This window comes from Bombina bombina, chromosome 1, assembly GCF_027579735.1.
Source record: "Bombina bombina isolate aBomBom1 chromosome 1, aBomBom1.pri, whole genome shotgun sequence".
Classification (NCBI taxonomy): Eukaryota; Metazoa; Chordata; class Amphibia; order Anura; family Bombinatoridae; genus Bombina; species Bombina bombina.
In genome coordinates, this window is record NC_069499.1 from 494,834,637 (window position 1) to 494,857,403 (window position 22,767).

The 22,767-nt window shown below is 37.6% G+C and overlaps 1 protein-coding gene across 3 annotated transcripts in view; it reads left to right on the top strand.

Annotated features, from left to right (window-relative positions):
• Positions 1-305: 305 nt before the first annotated feature.
• Positions 306-22,767, top strand: part of STK17B (serine/threonine kinase 17b) — an 82,657-nt gene continuing 60,195 nt past the window's right edge. The window contains exons 1-2 of one of the 3 annotated variants that reach the window (XM_053698571.1): positions 306-383; positions 12,274-12,429. In XM_053698571.1, the coding sequence (XP_053554546.1) occupies positions 12,308-12,429 (122 nt within the window). In that variant the 5' untranslated portion in view covers positions 306-383; positions 12,274-12,307. Of the gene's footprint in view, positions 503-1,405; positions 1,835-12,273; positions 12,430-22,767 lie in introns of those variants that run through there. The other 2 variants (XM_053698569.1, XM_053698570.1) reach the window with 2 other exon arrangements.

Genomic DNA, 22,767 nt, shown 5'->3' on the forward strand with positions numbered 1-22,767 from the left:
TTTCAGAAAAAAGTATTATGATCAGTAACAATATTGGCTTAAACTTAAATTATTATGAGGTAAAAAGTTATTTCAAAATTGAGCAATTCCCTGAAGTAAATAAAAGTTGGTAAAGATGTATATAATGAAAGCCAGTAGATGGCAATACAAGCCTGTAAAAGGGGGAATTTATTGTTGAGTGCAGAAAATGTCGAGTGTAACGGCTAAACAATGTTACAACTCGACCACCAAGGCAGCTGTGTCAGGCTGACTGAGGTAAATAACACGTCAGCATGGATGGGCGGGCGGGAGGGAGAGGAACGGCCCACAAAATGGCGTCGGAGCTGCCGAGACAGGAGCAGGAAGGGAGAGGAGACAAAAGTCACACAAACACAAGGGGATAGGTAAAATAAAAACCGGACTATGTGACTATAGAAAAGCGCAATGCCAAATTAGCCTATTTGTAGAGAGAGACATAGAAAAAAATGAAATGAAAAACGACATTGTGAAGAGATAGTAAATGGTAGGTAAAACGTTCAGAAAAAGGGTTTTACAATGTCACTTTATTTAAGGCTACAAAATTTTAAAAATAAGTATGTATGTAAATAAGCAAAATATACAAGGTCAATGAACATGTATATAAACACAACTTATCTGTTTTGAGCAGCAAAAGAAAGAGGAAGAGTGTTTACTGTGTACTTTATTTATAACCTGTTCTCTGTGCTGATTGGCTGTTTTTTCTCTCATTATAAAAAGCTTCTGTTAGCTTCTTATTATGTTTTATGTTATTTATCTTAATGTTATTGTACTTTAAAAGGCTGCATTGAGTAGTAAAGAAAGACTAATGCAAAAATAGGAGTCTCTGGTCTTGTAATAAAATACACACACAGTCACATACATACACACACACATAAACACCAATGGGTAAAACAGAAACAATAACCCCTGTAGTCATGTCACACTCACATGATATCAGTGCAGGCAGTGGTAGGTTAATGTTTTTTATTAAAAAAATAATTATAATTTATTTTTTTTTAAAGCTGTGCCCCCACCCTCAGGGGCCCAGTCGCACCTGCAACCTCTGCACCCCCTGTAGTTTCGCCCCTGAGAATTTTTAAACTCCACATTTTAGCAATGTTTAAAATGTTTCATTATAGAACGTATAACCTTATTGCAGCAATAAGGTTATACGTTCTATAATGAAACATTTTAAACATTGCTAAAATGTGGAGTTTAAAAATTCTCAAGGTTTCCTACCCACTCTCTACATACATCAATGTCCATAACATTTTGCAATAAATCCAAGGGGCTAATCAGGATTCCAACGGTTAAACTTTCAAGATATGCATTTTCTACATCCAGTTTTATGTATAATTTTTTTTAGTGTGTTTGTAATTTGTTGTTGTTCTATTCCATATAGAAAAGAGCTATTAAGAAAGGCTAAGTTCCTTTTCGTAACTTTTCGTACCTACCGGGGTAAAGGGACGTCACGTGACTGCCGTGACAGCACTTGGTAGTTGGTAAACGGGGAGTTATGTGCTTATGCTACCCTTAGCTTACCTCCTAAATGGGAAACTCTAAACCTGTCTACTAGGGAACGCGGACGGAAAAACCAGCACCAATCAGATTGCAGTATCACACAGAAGCGAAAGTTGATTTGCTATTTCTGAAGTGGGGCGGGTACTCTGCTGGCGAGTGACTTATGGAACAGAACATTGCACTTTTTAAAAGAAAACACTCAGTGAACTGCAGACAGGCGTGAGGCGTTGTGGGAACACGCTGGGTCTCCTGTGTACATCGTAGGTTAGTGCTGTCATTACACAGGGAAACGGCTGCATGACAGAGGTTAATTTGGGTAAGTAATCACCGGCTGTCAATGTCAGTTTGTGCAAGGCAGATTTATTAACCTTCTTGACTAGTGTACACCCGGTGAGGAATTTAAACATACAGCCATTATTTTGAGTTTCAGCTGCCTGTCCGTTTAACGGACTTTAGAACACAGATAGCAATGTTAGGAAAATATTAATAATATAAATTATATTTACAACCAGTCAAATTGTATTTTATGTTGCTGAGCAAGTCTTACACGTTTGTGTTACCCACAGATCTTACCGCACGTGTATGCATTATATCTCGTAACCTAAATAATTCTACATTAAAACTATTTATGTTATATGTGTGAACATACTGGAGTGGGCCTTTTAAAAGGGACAGTAAACTTAAAAAAAATAATCTGTCAAATGTATGAAAATGCAGTAGTTAAACTTGTTAAATATATTGTAGCTCCATAGTTTAGCATACTTGTGTGATCGGCATTTTAATGTAAGTTTAAAAAAAAAAAAAAAAAAAAGCAAGCAGCCTGAGATTGGCACTGGTATCTTGCACCTCTGATTGGTGCATACACAAAATGCACCTGCTTTCCTTAGTTATCCTCGTGTATACACACCAACTGCTTATATGCTTGGCAATGTGAGTGTATAAACCTCAGCAACCTTGGGTATGAAAGTATTCAAGGTAACAGTAAAATCATGTTTGACACATAGATATTTGTTCCTCACTGGCTCATGAGGACAACTCCCACAACACTATTGGTGGTCAGGAACATGCCAGATAAGAAAGATAATGTAGATTTGTTTAGCACAGACACACCTCCTTTGGGACGTTTAATATGTGTCCCATTTCATAACAGTTGTGCAGACACATTGTCAAGTTGTCTTGTTTGCTGTCTGATTCTATTTAAGCATCTTAATTATAGTGATATAAATCATGTTTTAAGTTTGTAACCCTCTGTAAACTTCTTTTATATGTATTATATTTCAAAGTCGGGAGCCAGTGTGAATATAAAAAGTCAATAAATATATGGTGGTGCTATTGATGATGATGCACAACAACAAAAGATGGAGAATAATATAAGTGGGAGTCAGAAGTAAAATGAGTAACCATGTCCTGGTGTAAATTGTAATATATATATATATATATATATATATATATATATATATATATATATATATATATATATATATATATATATATATATATATATATATATATATATATATATATATATATATATATATATATATATATAATCTCCTAATAATCAGACACAGGTACCCAGTGCATAAATGTGGCACTGAGAAAAAAAAAAAAAGCTAAAACTGCTCTTTCTATCATGTAATTGGCAAGAGTCCATGAGCTAGTAACATATGGGATATACAATCCTACCAGGAGGGGCAAAGTTTCCCAAACCTCAAAATGCCTATAAATACACCCCTCACCACACTCACAATTCAGTTTTACAAACTTTGCCTCCTATGGTGGTGGTGAAGTAAGATATATATATATATTTTTTTTTTTTTTTAGTGTGTGCTTGATGTTTTCTAATTTCTTCTGTGATAAGCGCTTCTAAGCATTCTGAAGCCCAGTTTCTCTCAGAGTACAGTGTTTGTCAGAGGGATGTGAAGAGAGTATCGCCTGTTGATTTTATGGTTTTCCTCGCGGGAAATCTTTTCAAGGGTTCTCTGTTATTGGTTGTAGGGATTTATCTCCTACCTTCCTTTTCAGATCGATGATATACTCTTATATACCATTACCTCTGCTGATCGCTTTCAGTACTGGTTTGGCGATCTGCTATATGTGGATGGGTGTCTTTTGGTAAGTATGTATTATTATTATTATTATTATATGTGGATGGGTGTCTTTTGGTAAGTATGTATTATTATTATTATTATTATTATTATTTTAAGACACTCTCAGCTATGGTTTGGCGCTTTATGTATTAATATAAAGTTTTAAATATATGTTTTATTTATGTTTGCCATGAGTCAGGTCTATGTGTATTTCCCTTTGCAGTCCAGCAGTTTCGTTCTGGGAATCATGTTTAGGAAGTTTGTCTTACCTGGGGTATAGTCCTCCTCCTCCTTTTTTTTTTTTTTTCTTCCCAATTTGACTTGTTTTTTCTCTTGGAAAACTTTCGGGCATATTAGGCTCATTCTTGGCGTGAATGTGCGTCTGTCATGACGCAAGTTAGTAATTTTACTGCGTCTTAGTTGATGCAAGGTTGTTTGGTGCGAAATTGCGTTTGTTATGCCGTCTTTTTGCTCAGAGGGCTATGCTATTTGCTTTTTTGACAATTTTAGCATTTGCATTTTTTCCCATTCCTGAAACTGCTATATGTGGAAATAAGATATTTTTGTTTAATGTTATTTTTCTTTTTTACATTTTACCAGATGTCTCAATCTGATCCCGTCTCAGAAGTCGCTGTAGGAACCATGTTACCTGAACAGTTCCACCAAAGCTAAGTGTATCTGTTGTAAGCTAGTGGAGATTACAGTATCTGTTGTTCCTTCAACATCTAAAGTACATGATATCCCTGTTGATGTGAAAAATTATATTGCTGATGCGATACAGAAGGCTAAGCTGCTATACCGCCTTCAAATAAACTTAAAAGGTCTTTTAAAACTTCTCATATTACTGATGAAATATGTAATGACCAACAACATACTGATATATCCTCCTCTGATGAGGATCTCTCTGACTCAGAAGATCCTACTTCAGACATTGACATTGATAAATCATCTTATCTTTTTAAGATTGAGTATATTTGTTCTTTGTTAAAAGAAGTGTTAATAACTTTGGATATTGAGGAGTCTGGTCCTCTTGATAATAAATCCAGTAAACATTTAAATTCTGTTTATAAACCTCCTGAGGTTTTTCCTGTTCCTGATGCTATTTCTGATGTGATTGCTAAGGAATGGTCTAAGCCTGGTACTTCTTTTGTTCCTTCTTCAAGGTTTAAAAAGTTGTATTTTTGGGGGAACTTCCGGGCGGTGGCCATGATCGGTCGCAAGACTGTCTGTCTCCTGCTTCAGGTCCTAATATAAATCTGCTCAAAATTAATTTCAAAATGCTTTATCGAGTACTTCTTGATGTCTAATATTGCACAGCTTAGAAAACCCTCTTAAAAGATAAAGCTATTTTTGGACTTGCTGTCAAATTCAGCCTACCGGAGCTCTTTTTAGGTTGCGGCCTGTTATTCAACCCCCGGCAGGGCACTTGCGTGTCTCTGTCGTTACGGAGCAGTGAACTCCCGCAAGACACTGCTAGAACCTTCAATTCCACAGGAAACCAGTTATCTCGCAAAGCAACTACATAAGGTCTCAAACATCACAAAGAAAAACTATTTCAAGCATCTATTAAAAATGGAGGCAATAGAAAGATGGGAACTTAAGATGACCCAACTCGTGCAAGACCATTACCGGAGCCTAGAGGAGGATATATGCAAACTCCTCTTAAAAGCACGGTTTAAGGATGGACCTACAACGCTAAATATAGCCCGCTCAACAGAAGTACTCAGTCACAGGCCCACGCCTACCAAGACAGACCTGTCTGACATAAAGATTTTCCTTTCCTGCGGTCAGATGGGCGATGCAAACCTTAAACAGGGAAAACCTTTACTCACCTGGGGATCCCAGATTGAGAGTCATGGGGTCTCGGGAGCCCAGGCTTCTGATGTGCAGCCATCTGTATTTGAGGTGTCAATTGGAGCCAAGCATACAAGGCAAGAGAAGGCGTTTCTGGATCTATCAGGAGGCACCACTCCCCAATTTAATGCACAAGCGGCAGTGGAGGCCGGAGACAAGGATTGGAGAGGGCTCCGCAGTGGATTTACAATGACTGAGACTTCTAATCTGCTCTGGAGGAACTATCTTGTTTGCCTGTGTTCAACTATGTCTGGCGCCGGAGGAACAAGAGGTGGTGAGCTACTTACTGATCGTGAAAGATGCGGATCTGGGACAAATACAAGAACTCAATTCTTGTACCCGGCGACTCCTCTACTTAGGACTTTACACCCAAAGCCAGAATCGAGCGGAACTAAATCAATAGCTAGCATTGAGTCCCTGGAGCCGGCAAATTACTTACCCAGGGCATAATACCCCAGTCAGAATTTCTTGTTCTGAACGCCATGGAGTGGGCTGAGAGACGCATGAGAACCGGGAATTCCTGAAATTAGCGTACTCAATGACACTATATTAGTCCTTAAGGTAACTATTTACGGTGTCCTGGTCTGCTATATTGAGCCCTGCAGAAATAGGAGTGAACTGTTATTTTCACTCGGTAATATCCCAATAAAATTGAGATGTAGATGTTGATTCATAGACTGCTATATTCATGAGGACTTTCAGTCTGAGATCTCATTAACGGCCAGAGTCTATAATTTTCAACTACTGAATTTAATTTCCATGTATGATTTAAACTTCTTGGTTACAGCAGTCTTATATGCCATGTGTTTTTTATATGTTCCACAGATAAGCTCCTATAAGCCTATATACTGTATAATATCTCTGTTCACTGTTTAAGCTAAACTATTACCTCTAAGGGCTGTCAAAATTGTATTGTACAACATCCCTTTGTGGTGTACGCAGGCCCTAGACCCTCCACTACATTTAAGTTGGGTTGGACTTGGGTTCCTATAGTTGATTAACAAGTGAGACACAGCATTATAACACTATCAGCTACTTCCTTTATTTCTACAAATTATATTTTCATGTGGGCAGAGTTTAATTTCTGTCCCCAGATTGAGGAGGCCTTGCAATGACGGCTAGCAAGCCTGAAGTTTGAGGTCTAATATCCTGTATTCTTATAAGCATGGACATTCCCGTATTTATATACCCCCAAATATATTAGGGTTTATTGACTTGGTAAGTTAGCTCTTGTAGTATATAATCTAGATCCTCCTATCTATATGTTTATTTTTTACCCCTTTATTTTTTTTATATATGACTGTGGGATTATTGATCTTTAATTGTATAACACTTACTTGCTGGCCTCCTGCAGCACCCATGTTTGGTTTACTATGTTGTACTCCTGCCTATTCGTACTATACATGCCACAACTGTTATTGCCTATATGATGCTGGTCCCTATGTCTATTCACATATAGTTATCCATTGCTATCTATATACATGCTCATGTTATCACGGGCGATAGGCACTATTGATGGAAATTTTATGTATCAGGCATACGTGCCATGAGGTTTACCCTAAATGTCATTTTTTATTCACCCTTAATGTTATTAGCCTTCGTCTATATCAGTCTCCTGTAGTTCTAACTCCAATCCACATTAATGCTCCCGTATGGGAAGTTCACTGCAATACTTGCTCATAGTAGACCTATTACTACTTTTAGCTATATTTCATTTATCTCTCAATTTGACAATATTTTTTTGTTGTTGTTACAGACTGTTATGTTGTACTTTATTTTGGGTCCATAAGTGGCCCTTTTGTTATCTGCTACTTTCCTCTATCCTCTTGAAGTTCCCCGTTGTACAAAGGTCTCTTTCATAGGTCCAAGAGAGGCCTCTACTTATTAGGGGAATACCTACCACACTACAGTTCACCAAAGTTTTAAGAGGATATAATGCTTAAGAAAAAAAAAAAAAAAAAATGAGGTTTATCTTCTAATGGTACACTGTATTATCTATGACTATTGTACTTTTTCGCTGTTAATTCTGACCCCTGTGTGCCCACATCATGGAACTGTTTTTTTTTTACTTATTTATGTAATTTTGCTCTGTATCTATTATAGAGAGCAGGGTATTTGGACGGTATCTTGGTATTGGCTCAATCTTTTCATTTAGCAGAATCTCAGATGAATCAACTTGAGTTGTTTCTTCAAAGACATGGTTGGAGGATCAATTTACAAAAGTTACTTGATTCCTCAGACAAGGGTCACCTTTTTAGGTTTCCAGATAGATTCAGTGTCCAAGACTGTCTTTAACAGACAAAAGAAGAATTAAATTGGTTTCTGCCTGTCAAAACCTTCAATCTCGATCATTCCCTTCAGTGGCTATGTGCATGGAAATTTTAGGTCTCATGACTGCAGCATTGGACACGATCCCCTTTGCTCGTTTTCATATGAGACCTCTGCAGCTTTGCATGCTGAATCAGTGGTGCAAGGATTATATTCGGATATCACAGTTGATATACTTTAATCCCAACATTCAACTCTCTCTCTCTGTCCTGGTCGTAAGTCCATCATCAGATTATTCAAGGGGCCTCTTTTTTGTTTGTCCTGCCTGGACTGTGATTTCAACAGATGCAAGTCTCACAGGTTGGGGAGCTGTCTGGGGGTCTCTGACAGCACAAGGAGTTTGGAATCCTCAAGAGGCAAGGTTACCAATCAATATTTTAGAACTCAGTGCTATTTTCAGGGCTCTTCAAGCTTGACCGCTATTAAAGAGAGAATTATTCATTTGTACTCAAACAGACAATATCACAAATGTGGCATATATCAATCATCAAGGGGGACTCGCAGTCCCTTAGCGATGAAAGAAGTATCTCAGATACTTTCTTGGGCGGAATCCAGCTCCTGTCTAATTTCTGCGTTACATATCCCAGGTGTAGACAATTAGGAAGCGGATTATCTCAGCCGCCAGTTCTTACATCCAGGGGAGTGGTCTCTCCATCCAGTTTGTACAGATTTGTGGTCTTCCCGAAATAGATCTGATGGCATCCCATCTAAACAAGAAGCTTCCCAGGTACCTTTCCAGGTCCAGGGATGCTCAGGCGGAAATAGTGGATGTGTTGGCAGTTCCTTGGTTTTACCAACCTACTTACATTTTTCTGCCTCTAGTTCTCCTTCCAAGGGTGATCTCCAAGATCATAATGGAACAATCGCATGTGTTTCTGATAACACCGGCATGGCCTCAGAGGTTTTGGTATGCGGATCTTGTCCGGATGTCCAGTTGCCAACCTTGGCCACTTCCGTTAAGGCCAGACCTTCTGTCTCAAGGGCCATTTTTTCCATCAGGATCTCAAATTGCTAAATTTGAAGGTATGGAAATTGAACACTTGGTCATAGAGGTTTCTTTGACTCAGTGATTAATACTGTGCTACAGACTCGTAAGTCTGTTTCTAGGAAGAAATATTATCGGTTTTGGAAAACCTATATTTCATGATGTTCTCTTCATAAATTTTCCTGGCATTCTTTTAGAATTCCTAGAATTTTAGTTTCTTCAGGATGGTTTGGATAAAGGTTTGTCTGCAAGTACTTTGAAGGGACAAATCTCTGCTCTTTCTGTTTTATTTCATATAAGATGGCTAAGCTTCTTGATATTCACTGCTTTGGTTCGTATCAAGCCTGTTATTAAATCAATTTCTTCTCCTTGGAGTCTTAGTTTGGTTTTAAAAGCTTTGCAGGGTCCTCCGTTTTGAGCCTATGCATTCTCTGGATATTAAACTACTTTCTTGGAAAGTATTGTTCCTTTTGGCCATCTCTTCTGCTAGAAGAGTTTCTGAATTGTCTGCTCTTTCTTGTGAGTCTCCTTTTTCTGATTATATATATATATATATATATATATATATATATATATATATATATATATATATATATATATATATATATATATATATATATATATATATATATATAAATTTTTTATTTTTTTCCATCAGGATAAAGCTGTTTTGCGGACTTTGTTTAATTTTCTTCTTAAGGTTGTAAATTCTAACAACATTAGTAGGGAAATTTGTTGTTCCTTCTTTGTGTCCTAATCCTAAGAATGCTCTTGAAAGATATTTACATTCTTTAGATGTTGTAAGAGCTTTGAAATACTATATCGAAGCTACTAAGGATTTTAGAAAGACGCTACTAAGGATTTTAGAAAGACTTCCAGTCTATTTGTTTTTTTTCTGGTTCCAGGAAAGGCCAGAAAGCTTCTGCCATTTCTTTGGCATCGTGGTTAAAGCTTTTGATTCACAAGGCTTATTTGGTGGCGGGACAGTCTCAGCCTCCAGAGAATTACAGCTCATTCTACTAGATCAGTTGCCACTTCTTGGGCTTTTAAGAATGAAGCTTCAGTTGATCAGATTTGCAAAGCAGCAACTTGGTCTTCTTTGCATACATTTACTAAATTCTACCGTTTTGATGTATTTGCCTCTGCAGCAGCAGTCTTTGGTAGAAAAGTTCTTCAGGCAGCTGTCGCAGTTTGATTCTTCTGCTTATGATTTAAGTTTTTTTTTTTCTTGTCATTTATAAGAGACTTATTTGTGTATTTAATTTTTTCAGCGGAAATAGCTGTTTTTATTTTATCCCTCCCTTTCTAGTGACTCTTCTTTCTCATATTGGCAAGAGTCCATGAGGCCCACCCTTTTTATGGTGGTTATGATTTTTGTATAAAAGCACAATTTATTTTTCCAGTTCCTCTTTTTGTATGCTTTTTTTACTCCTTATTTTATCACCCCACTACTTGGCTATTTGTTAAACTGAATTGTGGGTGTGGTGAGGGGTGTATTTATAGGCATTTTGAGGTTTGGGAAACTATGCCCCTCCTGGTAGGATTGTATATCCCATACGTCACTAGCTCATGGACTCTTGCCAATATGAAAGAAATGCATTTATCAGGTAAGTTCTTACATAAATTATGTTTTTTTTTCCAGCATGTTTTGGAACTGTGCTGAAGTTGTGTAACACTTTAATGGAGACATAAGTCAAAATAAAAAAGCTATTTTATAACCATCATAAAATCCACAATATACTTGTTACATGCACATTGCCACATTTACCAGCATTTCCTTCCCTTTGCTCTAGGAGCTCTTATCCGCTTCTGAGCGCCCATAGTAGTTTCATTGGCAAATAAAAGCACTGGTTACAGTAAAATACTTGGATACAGAACATGTTCATTCCTATCATTATTTTCACTTTTATTTTTCTTTAACTCTAACCTTGATTTATGGGCATTCTAGTTATTTTCTGTCATTAAATCTTGGTTTGTTGTAGTGCGTGTTTTTAAAAATAAAAAAAAAATAGGAGCCCTTATGTTTTATTTAACTGTCCTTTTATGATAGGAGTCAGGTAAGTACTCTGGTTTAAATGGCATGGAGTATTTTATTTTATGGCAGTGTATGTTTAACATTATATTTTTGTCAACACTTATGAGTAATTTGAAATGCCATCCCAATGTACCAGTATTGTTATGGCATAATAAATGCACTGACGTGCTAGATCCTATTTCCTATAAGCACCACCCTTGATTCATGTAGGTAGCTAGGTACAATTGTGAGAGAAGGGTGATGGGGAAGAAATAATAATAATAATTCTGCAGCAGCACTGTCCATGGGTACAAAGATAAAAGTACAATATAAGACACCAGACAAAATTAAACAAACAAATACAGTGGGAATAAAGGGCCCTGTTCCTCTGGGAATTTACAATCTAGATGGGTAGGTGCGTGAGAAACAGGAGATGGGGACTGCAAAGGTAATAATTATGTTAGTGTATAGTTAGAAGAGGGCAACTATTAGGCAAGTGGAATTCATTTGTTACTGATTTGGTGATAGACTTCCCTGAACAAAAAGGTCTTTAGGGAGTGTTTAAAGGAGGAGAGGTTTGGGGGAAAGTCTGACAGCTTGAGGATCTGCGTTCCAGAGGGTTGGTGCCGGATGAGAAAAGTTCTGTAGTCTAGCATGGGAGGAGGTGATGGTAGAAGATGCAAGGAGCAGGTCATTGTTGGATCTTAGGGGGCAGGCTAGAGTATATTTGTTGATGAGTGAGGAAAGGTAGGTGGGGGGGTGCTGCTTTGGTAAGGGCTTTGTAGGTCAGAGTGAGAATTTTGAATTTAATTCTGCTGTGAATGGGGAGCCAGTGAAGGGACTCGCAGAGAGGTGCAGCAGGTGTCGGGAGAGGTGGATTAGTCTAGCAGAGGCATTTAGGATGGATTGAAGGAGGGAGAGGCGCCAGTTAGTAAGTTATTACAGTAGTCAATTTGTGAAATTACTAGGGAGTGGATTAGTCGTTTAGTAGTTTCAGCATTCAGAAACGGACGAATTTTGGAGATATTGCGTAGGTGGTTGTAACATGATGAAGAGAGCAATTGGATGTGGGGTATGAAGGACAGATTGGAGTCAAGTTTAACTCCTAGAACATCCCACTCCCACCAACTTTAGACCCCAAAAAACTGCCTAGTGCAGTTGTTTTTTTGTTTTTTTATAAAAAACAAAAGCAAATGTTTTTTAAACTATAACACACTTTATTTTTGAGAGCATTTTGGGCATTTTTAGAAAATTAACCAGAGATCGGATCTCTGGTTAATTTTCGGAGTGCTAATTGCTACCGCGGGTGCGCGATAATTTAGAACTCCACTTGTAATCTAGCCCAATGTGTTTACCATCCCGTTAAATTATTTTGATGTTAATTGTTGCAAATGGACAGATTTTAAAAATGTTGGATATTGTTGTTCTGTGTCTAGATCGCTAACCTGATCTTCTTCATTTTTGTTTTCTTCCATTCTTTGCAGGTTGGGTTTGGATTGTTTATTATAAAGAAGGAATATGTTGAGGAAGAAGACTGAGAGTAAAAACCTTCACGGTTTTCTTTCCTCTGCCATTCAAACATCCATCAAGACTGAAAACTTTTACAGTGCATACACTCTCGGCACAACAGCTTTAGGAAGGTGAGATATATAAAACATTTTTTTTAAAATAATACATTTTGTGAAAGTCAGTTATACAGTGCACAAGAGAGTCACTGTGCACTCTCAAGCATAGAAAAGATATTTTATTAAGTTGGGGGCATAAAATCTGTCAGACGTTTTGTGCCTAACTGCCTATATGCTGGTTATTGTTAGTATGGATTAATAAAGGATATTTTGTTTAGTAAAATATTGGTACTGTCTGATAATAGATATTGTACAACTTACAACCTCCATCTTCAGTTATGGCTGCAGAACTAAATTGTACACATATTGGGCAAGATTTCAAGTGGAGCGCTATTTGCTGCTTACGCTAGAGTGCTAATTGAGTTGAAAGTAAAAAGTTTGGGCTCTCGCTCTAACCCAACGAGCACAAACCACTTCTAGCGCAATTAGACTGTTGCGCAAACAATAACCTCTTCAATAGTCAATGGAGGAAAAAAAAACTCCCTGCGTGCAAACCCAATTACATATTCTCATATGCGCATGCCTGATTTATTCATATTTCTACATATATCTGATGGTATTTTGGTACATTATATTTTCATTCATATGAATAGATAGATAGATAGATATATAGATAGATAGATAGATATATATATAGATATATATATATATATATATATATATATAGAGATATATATATATATATATATATATATAGAGATATATATATACTTTAAAAATACATAGAACATATTCTGCTATGTGCACAGCATTGGAATGTGTAATATTTACAGAAAATACATAGTTAAAGCCTTTTATTAAAGGGACACTGAACCCACATTTTTTTTTCTTTAGTGATTCAGATAGAGCATGAAATTTTAAGCAGCTTTCGAATTTACTCCTATTATCAAATTGTCTTCATTCTCTTGGTATCTTTATTTGAAAAGCAAGAATATAAGTTTAGATGCCGGCCCATTTTTGAACAACCTTTGTTGTTCTTGCTGATTGGTGGATTAATTTAACCGACCAATAAACAAGTGCCGTCCAGGGTCTGAACCAAAACATAACTTAGATGCCTTCCTTTTCAAATAGATAGCAAGAGAACGAAGAAAAATTGATGATAGGAATAAATTAGAAAGTTGCTTAAAATCGTATGCTCTACCAACTTTGTTTATTAAGTTAAGAATAAGTTTAAATTGATTGACTTTGAAGTTGGTATATAAATAGTGATAGTCCAAGTCTTAATTGCTGAGATAGGTGTATGTGATGTAAAAACACTTTTGGATAAATATTGTACTAAAGTGATTATATTTATTGTGTAACTATATATCACATAATGTAACTAATGGTTAGCGTTGCTACATTGTGGAATTATGAGCACTGATAGATTAAGAGCAACCTGTAGGCGTTGTATAAATCTTTAAGAACGATAATGCCAGATCTTGTCAGTAAGAATCATTAAGAAAGTTATGGAATATATGACCACGTGTTTGAGCCACTATCATTCGCACCTTGTTTTATATGGATTGTTAATAAAGGAGAGTGTTTTTTGCTTTTACACCCCCATTGGCTTCAATTTCAGTCTGAGCATGATTATCGTTGGAGACTTTTGCCTTGTATTCATTGGAAGCAGTGGTGAAGCTTCCTTCTTTGCTGGCACCAGATTGTAGGAGCTTTTGTTTCTGGAGGAACTTTCTTGTGTGAAGAATGCTGAACTCCATGTGGAGTTACATTTGTAACATTCAGAGCGCATACTTCACATGGAATTTGAAGCCCAGTGAAATAATGTGCAACATAGTTTGCATATATAACAATTAATAGGACCACACACATCACAATAATGAATTGTGTCCGAAAGAAAGAGGTGCGCCTATTTTATGCTACTCACTGCGATATATAATAATTGAGAAACTAGACAGTCCCAGATACACAATATGGAGTATATGGGTGTGTATTAATAGGGGATTCATTTTAGCAATAAACTCTAGCAGATAAAATATAAATTGAGTGAATAATTAAAATATATAATATATATATATATATATATATATATATATATATATATATATACACTATGTGTTTGGTATATGTCAAAACCTGTTGCAATAAGAAAGTCCAATAGTGCGGTCTGCCCAATATGGTAATCTTCTTAATGCAAAAACATCAGATAGACCCCATCATATGGCTGCTCTCTCCGTGAGATAGTGAATACAATAAAGCAAGTCCTAGAAGACAAAAAGAAGAGGCGCTCTTGGTGCAGATAATCCTAAAAAATGTGGTAACAATAGTGGTGGTAGAAGGATCAGTACTCAGAAGTGTAAATAGCACATGTAGTGCAATAACTGGCAAGCCGAAGCTTCAGAGCCGCTCGGCTGACTCAATCCTGGCCGGTCTGCTATGCGGAGCCGCTACAAACACTCAAGTCGCTCGATATACCAGTATATACACCTAAGATACAAAAGAGAGGAGGCGCCCTTGGTGCAGAGTGATCCAATGCTACGGGACAAACAACGATAAGCAGTGGAATTATACTCACAAGGGGGATTGCACAGCTAGTGCAATATCAAGCAAGCCGAAGCTTCAGAGCCGTTCGGCTGACTCCCTAAAGGCAAATCAGCTGTTCCAAAATAAGCCGAAAAGATTCCCAAACTGGCAGCTGCTGTTCCACAAAGGTAACCGCTTGTATGGAGATCAAGCTTTCTTAATCTTTACTGTTAGGCGGCACCAAATAGCAAGCGATAAGTCCCCAAACGTATAGGAATAAAATGATTTGTTCACAGGCAAGGTAGAGCTAATAAAATCCCTTTTATTAAAAACATTAAAAGGTTGCTTTGCAACGCGTTTCTCGGCTAAAATGCCGTTTCATCAGGCTACATAATTTTGTGAACTACTTTGCTGCCTTATAAATGCTAAATGGACCAATCGCTAGCTATGTATTTCTCACACCCCCTAAAGTTCACATCTGCGGTAATCAATTCAGTGAGTGTCCCAGCGGAGTGAGTGAGGTTCACCAATTTCAAAGTTAGATTTACAAACAATTCATACAATAAATATCAACATATAATAATATTCATAAAAATGAGAAATCAATATAACATATTTAAAGAATTAAAAACATTGAAACATCTAAACATCATTTGCTTGATCAGTGTAAAACCAACTTTTCCTATAACAAACATATATAGGTATTGTTTGCCTTGGTTACCAGTTGATAAAACCCGCAGACTGCTTCATGAACAGCTTATTTGCCTTTAAGGAGTCAGCCGAACGGCTCTGAAGCTTCGGCTTGCTTGATATTGCACTGGCTGTGCAATCCCCCTTGTGAGTATAATTCCACTGCTTATCGTTGTTTGTCCCGTAGCATTGGATCACTCTGCACCAAGGGCGCCTCCTCTCTTTTGTATCTTAGGTGTATATACTGGTATATCGAGCGACTTGAGTGTTTGTAGCGGCTCCACATAGCAGACCAGCCAGGATTGAGTCAGCCGAGCGGCTCTGAAGCTTCGGCTTGCCAGTTATTGCACTACATGTGCTATTACACTTGTGAGTACTGATCCTTCTACCACCACTATTGTTACCACATTTTTTAGGATTATCTGCACCAAGAGCGCCTCTTCTTTTTGTCTTCTAGGACTTGCTTTATAGTTTGCATATAATTGGAATAGACCGCAAGCGCTCCCATTGTAATCCACTAGACTTTAAAATGCCAAAACTCTGAATTCTACTCAAGACCTTTTTTTTATTTTTTTTATTTTAGTATGTTCTATACTGAATTATTCTTAATCTAGAAAAGTGTTCAGTAGTTAGATATGTGCTGGGTTATCTGCACTTTCTAGAGTTTGTGATATATATAACGTCCGGAGGCGGTCTCCAAATAAAAGGTCAAACTTTATTCCAGAAAGTTTAAAAACGATAGGTTACAGGTTAGTGCATAGTTAGACGGTGTAGCCCAAATATATATTATGCGACTATTTGGCGAAACGATTGTTGGATTTGAACGTGTAATGTCACATTGTGGGTGGAGACTAACCTTCTGAACTGCAAACCGTAATCATAGACATTGTTTACAATATACAGTCTGTGTAATATACAGATGTTACTAGCTGTGGTTGTTCTCTGTAAACCCTGGTGATTTTAACACATTTTTTAATAAATTGTTTTAACATTCATCCGAGTTCACTTCTCTCTGCTCCTGCTGGAGTCTCCCATTGCTTTTATATCTAGAGCTTGATGTGAAGCTCTGCAGTATGTGAGTATACAACTTACATGTGAATTAACCCTCTAGTCTCACAGGACTTCACCATTGGCAGCATTGATCTGTTTTATTTGAGGATAACACTTGGGGTTTGACTGCAGCATTTATTTCCCCTGAGAAGTAATCCCTGGGATCCCCTATGCACATTTGTAGTTGGGATTTAGAGGCCTATCTATCAAAGTATCAACTGCAAATATGCCGGAATTTCGCATCGTAATTGCTGCAAGATTGATCCGACCTAGTTATCAAAGCCTCAAGACTGGCAAAAATTTGAAGTTTGTGACGTAACATACGATCCGCCAGTCTCAATCCGACGCAGATCGATGCTTGCGTCATTACAGATGTTCCGAATACACCTTCGGCTCTATTCAACGCTTTTTCCCATTTATCAAACCTTTTTTTTATTTTTATTTTTTTAAAATTTTCAAAAAAGCTTTATTGTTAGGATAAGGTAAATTAACATTTCCAGATCGTCCGATCCACAAAAATACAAAAACAAAAAAGGTCAATGTGAGAGCAACCATTTCAACAAACGGGTGGACATTTTGTCCAAAGTTTAAAGTTAGGTCCACTAGTGTAGAGCAAAAGCTCTTCATACATTCCATCTGTAAAAGGTGTCCTTTCTATTCTTTATCCTTAAGTGAGTTGCTTAATGTTCGTATTGAGTTCCAGGTGCTTATTACACATTATCAACTTGAGGCTCACAGGGTGAGGTTGTTCTCATTGTCCTATTAATCAACCATAGCTATAACAGTAAACATTTCAACAAAATGTCCATTATAAAAATTTCATAACAACGAAAGATAATTAAATAAAGCTTCCAATATTATACATTCAGTGTTGAAAGCAAGTCAAAGCAAGTAGACACACAGTGACATCACATAAAGCTTGAATCCCCTTAATTCCCTAGTTATGTGATAAAACTGTCTCATAGTCGTTATCAGCCTATAGGGGAAGGTAAAGTGAGTGCGGAAAGTTGAGGTGAAATAAAGGAGCTGTAGGGGGTTATCGTTGTGTCTTACTATTCGCCCAAGTGTTTAACATTAACTTTGTGTGTTTCAACCTTCCCGGTTTTTAAATAATAATATCTTTCTAGCTGTAAGAGTTGATCTACCTGTGTGATCCAGCCTTCTAGAGAAGGGACCATTGAGGATTTCCAGTGTCTGGGAATCAGAATCTTTGTGCTGCTGATCATCGTAAGCAGCAGCTTGTGTTTGTCTAAGCTTTTTAACTTAGGTAGGGTGGTGAACAATAAAATCTTTTGATCCCTTGGTACTATAGCTTCTATTGTTTTGCACATGTGGTTTATCACATTCGTCCAGAATTCTTGAAGCCTTTGGCAATCCCACCATATGTGTTGTATAGTTCCAGCGTCAGAGCAGCCTCTCCAGCACTTACCTGTAGTGTTAGGATATATTACCTTTAGCCTTGCCGGAGTGAGGTACCATCTCATTAGATATTTGTAATTTGTTTCTTGCACTTGAGCTGAGAGAGAAGCTGTTTTGTTATTAAGGAATATTTTATTCCATGTTTTTGTGTAAGGTCTGTATCTAGATCTTTCTCCCATGCCTTATCGTAGTTACCATTTATCAAACTTTTAACAGGTACGCTCGCGGCTATTCGGACGCAGCGTACCTGGTTTTCAATCCGCCACCCTTGAGGCTGCGGATGCCATAGAAATCAATGGGAGTATGAAAGCACTGAAAGTTTATGTTCAATGCTGCAAGAGAATGAAGCATACCTCATTGATTTCTTTGGTAGAAAAAAAGTTACGTTTACACCTAACACCCTAACATAAACCCAGAGTCTAAACACCCCTAATCTGCCGCCCCCGACATCACCGCCACCTACATAATGTTATTAACCCCTAATCTGCCACTCCTGACATTGCCGCCACCTATATAATGTTATTAACCCCTATCCCCCCACTCCCCGCCCCAACCTAAATAAACTTATTAACCCCTAAACCATCAGCCCCCCACATCACAAAATAACTAAATTAAGCTATTAACCTTTAAACCTAACAACCCCTTAACTTTAAATTAAAATTACAACATCCCTATCTTCAAATAAATTAAAACTTACCTCTAGAATTAAAATAAACTATTTTTAAACTATTAATTAACCTACCCTAAATTTTATACTACTATGACATTAAACTACCAATTAAATAAAATAAATTGCATATTAGAAAACTAACACTAAGTTACCAAAAAAAACAAACTCTAAAAATAACCAACCAAATTATCAAATGGTAATAGCCCTATCAAAATAAAAAAGCCCCCCCCCAATAAAAAAAATAAAAAAAAAACCTAGCCTACAATAAACTACTAATGGGCCTTTTTGTGGGGCATTGCCCCAAAGATATCGGCTCTTTTACCTGTTAAAAAAAATTAAAATAAAAATACAAACACCCCTCCAACAGTAAAACTCACCCTATAACGAAGTAGAGAAGGCGCCACATAGCATAATTCTGTGTGATATACCAAATATAATATTGTAGCTCTGATGCACTCGCGTGTTGGAAAGCACCAAGATGTAGTGCTGGCTGGACGGACCGGAACCTCAGAGTTGTCCGGTAAAACTCTCCTCTCAGGCTTGCACTCCCAGGAACCAAAATAGTAATCGCCAAATAAGCTGTGATACTTGGGTGTCAGGAGAAGCACTATAACACCTCCAGCACTTAGAGGGTTACTCCAAACCAGGATATCCAAAAGAGGCAATGTAGCAAGTTTGTATGATTAAAAGTGTTTATTTAAACATATTAAAAACACAGCGTTAAAAACCTAGCCTACAATAAACTACCAATGGGCCTTTTTGTGGGGCATTGCCCCAAAGATATCAGCTCTTTTACCTGTTAAAAAAATAAAAAATAAAAAAAAATACAAACACCCCTCCAACAGTAAAACCCACCCAACCAACCCCCCCAAATAAAAAAAAATCTAAAATAACCTAAGCTACCCATTGCATTGTATGGGCATTGCCCTTTAAAAGGGCATTTAACTCTTACTGCCCAGACCCTAATCTAAAAATAAAACCCTTAAAAAAAAAAAAAACCTAACACTAAATCCTGACGATCCACTTGGTTATTGAAGTCCCGCTTGAAGGATCCATCCAGTCGGCAAGAAGTCTTCATCCAGACGGCATCTTCTATCTTCATCCATCCGGCGTGGAGCAGGTCCATCCTGAAGACATCTGGCGTGGAGCATCCTTGGCTGAAAGATTTCAATCAGCCAATAGGAATTATAACTGCTAAAATCCTATTGGCTGTTCAAATCAGCCAATAGCATTTGAGCAGCTCATTCTATTGGCTGATTGGAACAGCCAATAGGGTAATGGGTAGCTTAGGTTATTTTAGATAGGTGTGTGCTTTTTTAATTTTTTTTATTTAGGGGGGGTTTACTGTTGGGGGGGGGAGGGGTTGTATTTATTTTTTTTACAGGTAAAAGAGCTGATATCTTTGGGGCAATGCCCCACAAAAGGCCCTTTTAAGGCCCATTGGTAGTTAATTGTAGGCTAGGGTTTTTTATTTCATTTTGGGGGGCTTTTTATTTTGATAGGGCTATTAGATTAGGTGTAAATTTTTTAATATTTGATCATTTTGGTTTGTTTTTCGTAATTTAGTGGAGGGGGTTTTGGTAACTTAGTGTTTGTTTTTTTTGTACTTTAGGGCTTTGTAATGTTTAATTGTAGATTTAAATAATTTTAGTAGGGTTAGTTTTTTTTAATATTTAATTTAATTGGTAGTTTTAATGTAATTGTAGTATAATAGTTAGGGTAGGTTAATTTAATAGTTTAAAATTAGTTTATTTTAATTATACAGGTAAGTGTTTTTTTTTAGTTTTTTTTTAGGGGTTAATAGGTTTAGTTAGTGGTGGTGATGTGGGAGGCCAGAGGTTTAGGGGTTAATAAGTTTATTTAGGTTGCGGCGGGATAGGGGCTAATAACTTTATTTAGGTTGTGGCAATGTCGGGGAGTGGCGGTATAGGGGTTAAACATTTTAGTATAGTGGCAGTGTTTAGTGAAATTGTATCAAAGTTGTGAAAAACACGAATAGCAGCGTCATCGATGACTGTTAGTTAACAGTTCGATGCTCATCACCCTGTACTTGGTGCGCGTGTTTTTGATGGCTTTATTTATAAGTATTGAGATCCGCGGCCGCGATGTTAGGCGAGCGTATTGATGCCAGCGAATGCAACACAGTTGACGATTTGATAGATATCCCCCTTAGTCTCCAATTTACTTTTTTGGACATATCCTTTTTGCACTAACACATTGGTTTTCGTTTGTGTCAAAATATATATATATCTATAGCTCTCTCTCTATATCTCTAACTTTTGCACAATATTCTAATGTTTCGAGTTTCACCTATATAGATATAATTTATTTCACTAATGCAACTTAAAAGGTGAAACTAATATATGAGACTCATTACATGCAAAGCAAGATAGTTCAAGCCGTGATTTGTCATAATTGTGATGATTATGGCTTACAGCTCATGAAAACCCCAAATCCACAATCTCAGAAAATTAGAATATTACATGCAATCAATAAAACAAGGATTGTACATACCTGTAGAACAATATCAGACCTCTGAAAAGTATAAGCATGCATACTGCATGTACTTGGTTTGGGCCCCTTTGGCAGCAATTGCTGCCTCAAAGCAGCATGGCATGGAAGCTATCAGCCTGTGGCACTGCTGAGGTGTTATGGAAGACCAGGATGCTTCAATGGCGGCCTTCAGCTCTTCTGCATTGTTCGGTCTCATGTCTCATCTTTCTCTTGGCAATGCTCCATAGATTCTCTATGGGGTTCAGGTCAGGCGAGTTTGCTGGCCAATCAAGCACAGTAATCCCACGGTCATTGAACCAGGTTTTGGTGCTTTTGGCAGTGTGGGCAGGTACCAAGTCCTGCTGGAAAATGAAGTTAGCATCCCCATTACGCTCGTCTGCGGAAGTAAGTCTGAAGTGCTTCAAAATCTCCTGGTAGATGGCTGCGTTGACCCTGGACTTAATGAAGCACAGTGGACCAACACCAGCAGATGACATGGCTCCCCAAATCAACACAGACTGTGGAAACTTCACACTGGACTTCAAGCATCTTGCAGTGTGTGCCTCTCCATTCTTCCTCTATACTCTGGGTCCTTGGTTTCCAAATGAGATGCAAAATTTGCTCTCATCAGAAAAGAGGACTTAGGACCACTGAGCAACAGACCAGGTCTGTTTTTCTTTAGCCCAGGTAAGATGCTTCTGACATTGTTTGTTGTTCAGGAGTGGCTTGACAAGAGGAATACAACATTTGAAGCCCATGTCCAGGATCCGTCTGTGTGTGGTGGCTCTTGTGAAGTCCCCAACACTTTTGAATGGCCTTTTCCTGACAATCCTCTCCAGGCTTCGTTCATCCCTGCTGCTTGTGCACCTTTTTTCTTCCACACTTTTCCCTTCCACATAACTTTCTATTAATGTGCTTTGATACAGCACTTTGGGAACATCCAACTTCTTTTGCAATTACCTTTTTGAGGCTTTCCCTCCTTATGGAGGGTGTCAATGATGGTTTTCTGCACAACTGTCAGGTCAGCAGTCTTTCCCATGATTGTGATTCCTACTGAACCAGGCTGAGAGACCATTTAAAGGTTAAGGAACCATTTGCAGGTGTTATGGCTTAATTAGCTGATTAGAGTGGGACACTTTGAGCCTAGCATATTGCACCTTTTCACAATATTCTCATTTTCTGAGATTGTGGATTTGAGGTTTTCATGAACTGTAAACCATAATCATCACAATTATGACAAATCACGGCTTGAACTATCTTGCTTTGCATGTAATGAGTCTATCTCATATATTAGTTTCACCTTTTAAGTTGCATTAATGAAATAAATGAACTTTTGTACGATATTCTAATTTTTCGAGTTTCACCTGTATATATCTATATCGGACACAAAATTTAGTCACCTGACCATCGCACCTATTTGAGCTTACATCCCATTCCAAAACCATGGGTATTAATATTAAGTTGGCACCCTTTTTGCAACTACCCCAGCAGATTTTGGAGTGTATATGTGGGGATTTGTTGTGCCTTTTCAGCCACAAAAGCATTTGAGGTCAGGCATTGATGCTGGA